The 651-nt window shown below is 46.5% G+C and overlaps 1 protein-coding gene across 1 annotated transcript; it reads right to left on the bottom strand.

The window, feature by feature from the left end:
• Nucleotides 1–89: 89 nt before the first annotated feature.
• Nucleotides 90–524, bottom strand: LOC117799272 (eukaryotic translation initiation factor 1A, X-chromosomal-like). Its single transcript, XM_034651743.1, has 2 exons — nucleotides 321–524; nucleotides 90–269 (listed from the first exon to the last, which is right to left on the bottom strand). The coding sequence occupies exons 1-2, from the start codon at nucleotides 522–524 to the stop codon at nucleotides 90–92; spliced, it is 384 nt and encodes a 127-aa protein (XP_034507634.1).
• Between the last annotated feature and the right edge of the window lie 127 nt (nucleotides 525–651).

The following is a 651-nucleotide window of genomic DNA, read 5'->3' as shown; positions in this document are numbered from 1 at the left end:
GGCAAGCTGTCTTCTTAATGGGAGGTCTTCACGAGAAAAAAAAAATCAACACTGTAGAATCACTGGAACGGTGGAATGGAGTCCTCATTTTAGATGTCATCAATGTCTTCATCATCGTCGCCAATATCGTCAAACTGGATTTCATCATCATCACCAGGTCCAAATGTGTCAGTCTCATTAATTTTAGCATGCTCTGGAAGCTCCCCATACGCTTTTAAGCTTCTGGCTTCGTCTGCATTGTATTTGAGGATGACATCAGCCTTGTTATCCTGGTAATCCCTCAAACCAACCAAAATGATGTCCGAGGTGTTTATCCAAACCTTTTTTCTTAATTTCCCTCTAATGTGACATAACCTCTTCACACCATCAAAACACATCGCCTCCAAACGCCCATTTCCCAACATCTTGATCACCTGGGCATACTCTTGTCCGTCTTCCTTAAACACCAGTTCTCTTTTCTCAGATTCGTTTTCGTTCTTACCACGTCGCCTGTTCTTACCTCCCTTACCTTTATTCTTGGGCATGGCGGCTGTGGTGTCCTCGCACTGACAGTCAGCGCTGCTAGTTTGGCAATGGAAGCTCTCTGACGGTGGCCGGCTGCTACTGGTGCTTCTTCAGCAGTGAGTGGACGCTTCCAGGCACGCGCGCGAG

This window comes from Ailuropoda melanoleuca, unplaced genomic scaffold (genome assembly GCF_002007445.2).
Source record: "Ailuropoda melanoleuca isolate Jingjing unplaced genomic scaffold, ASM200744v2 unplaced-scaffold46437, whole genome shotgun sequence".
Classification (NCBI taxonomy): domain Eukaryota; kingdom Metazoa; phylum Chordata; class Mammalia; order Carnivora; family Ursidae; genus Ailuropoda; species Ailuropoda melanoleuca.
This window is presented reverse-complemented; position numbering and strand designations above follow the sequence as displayed.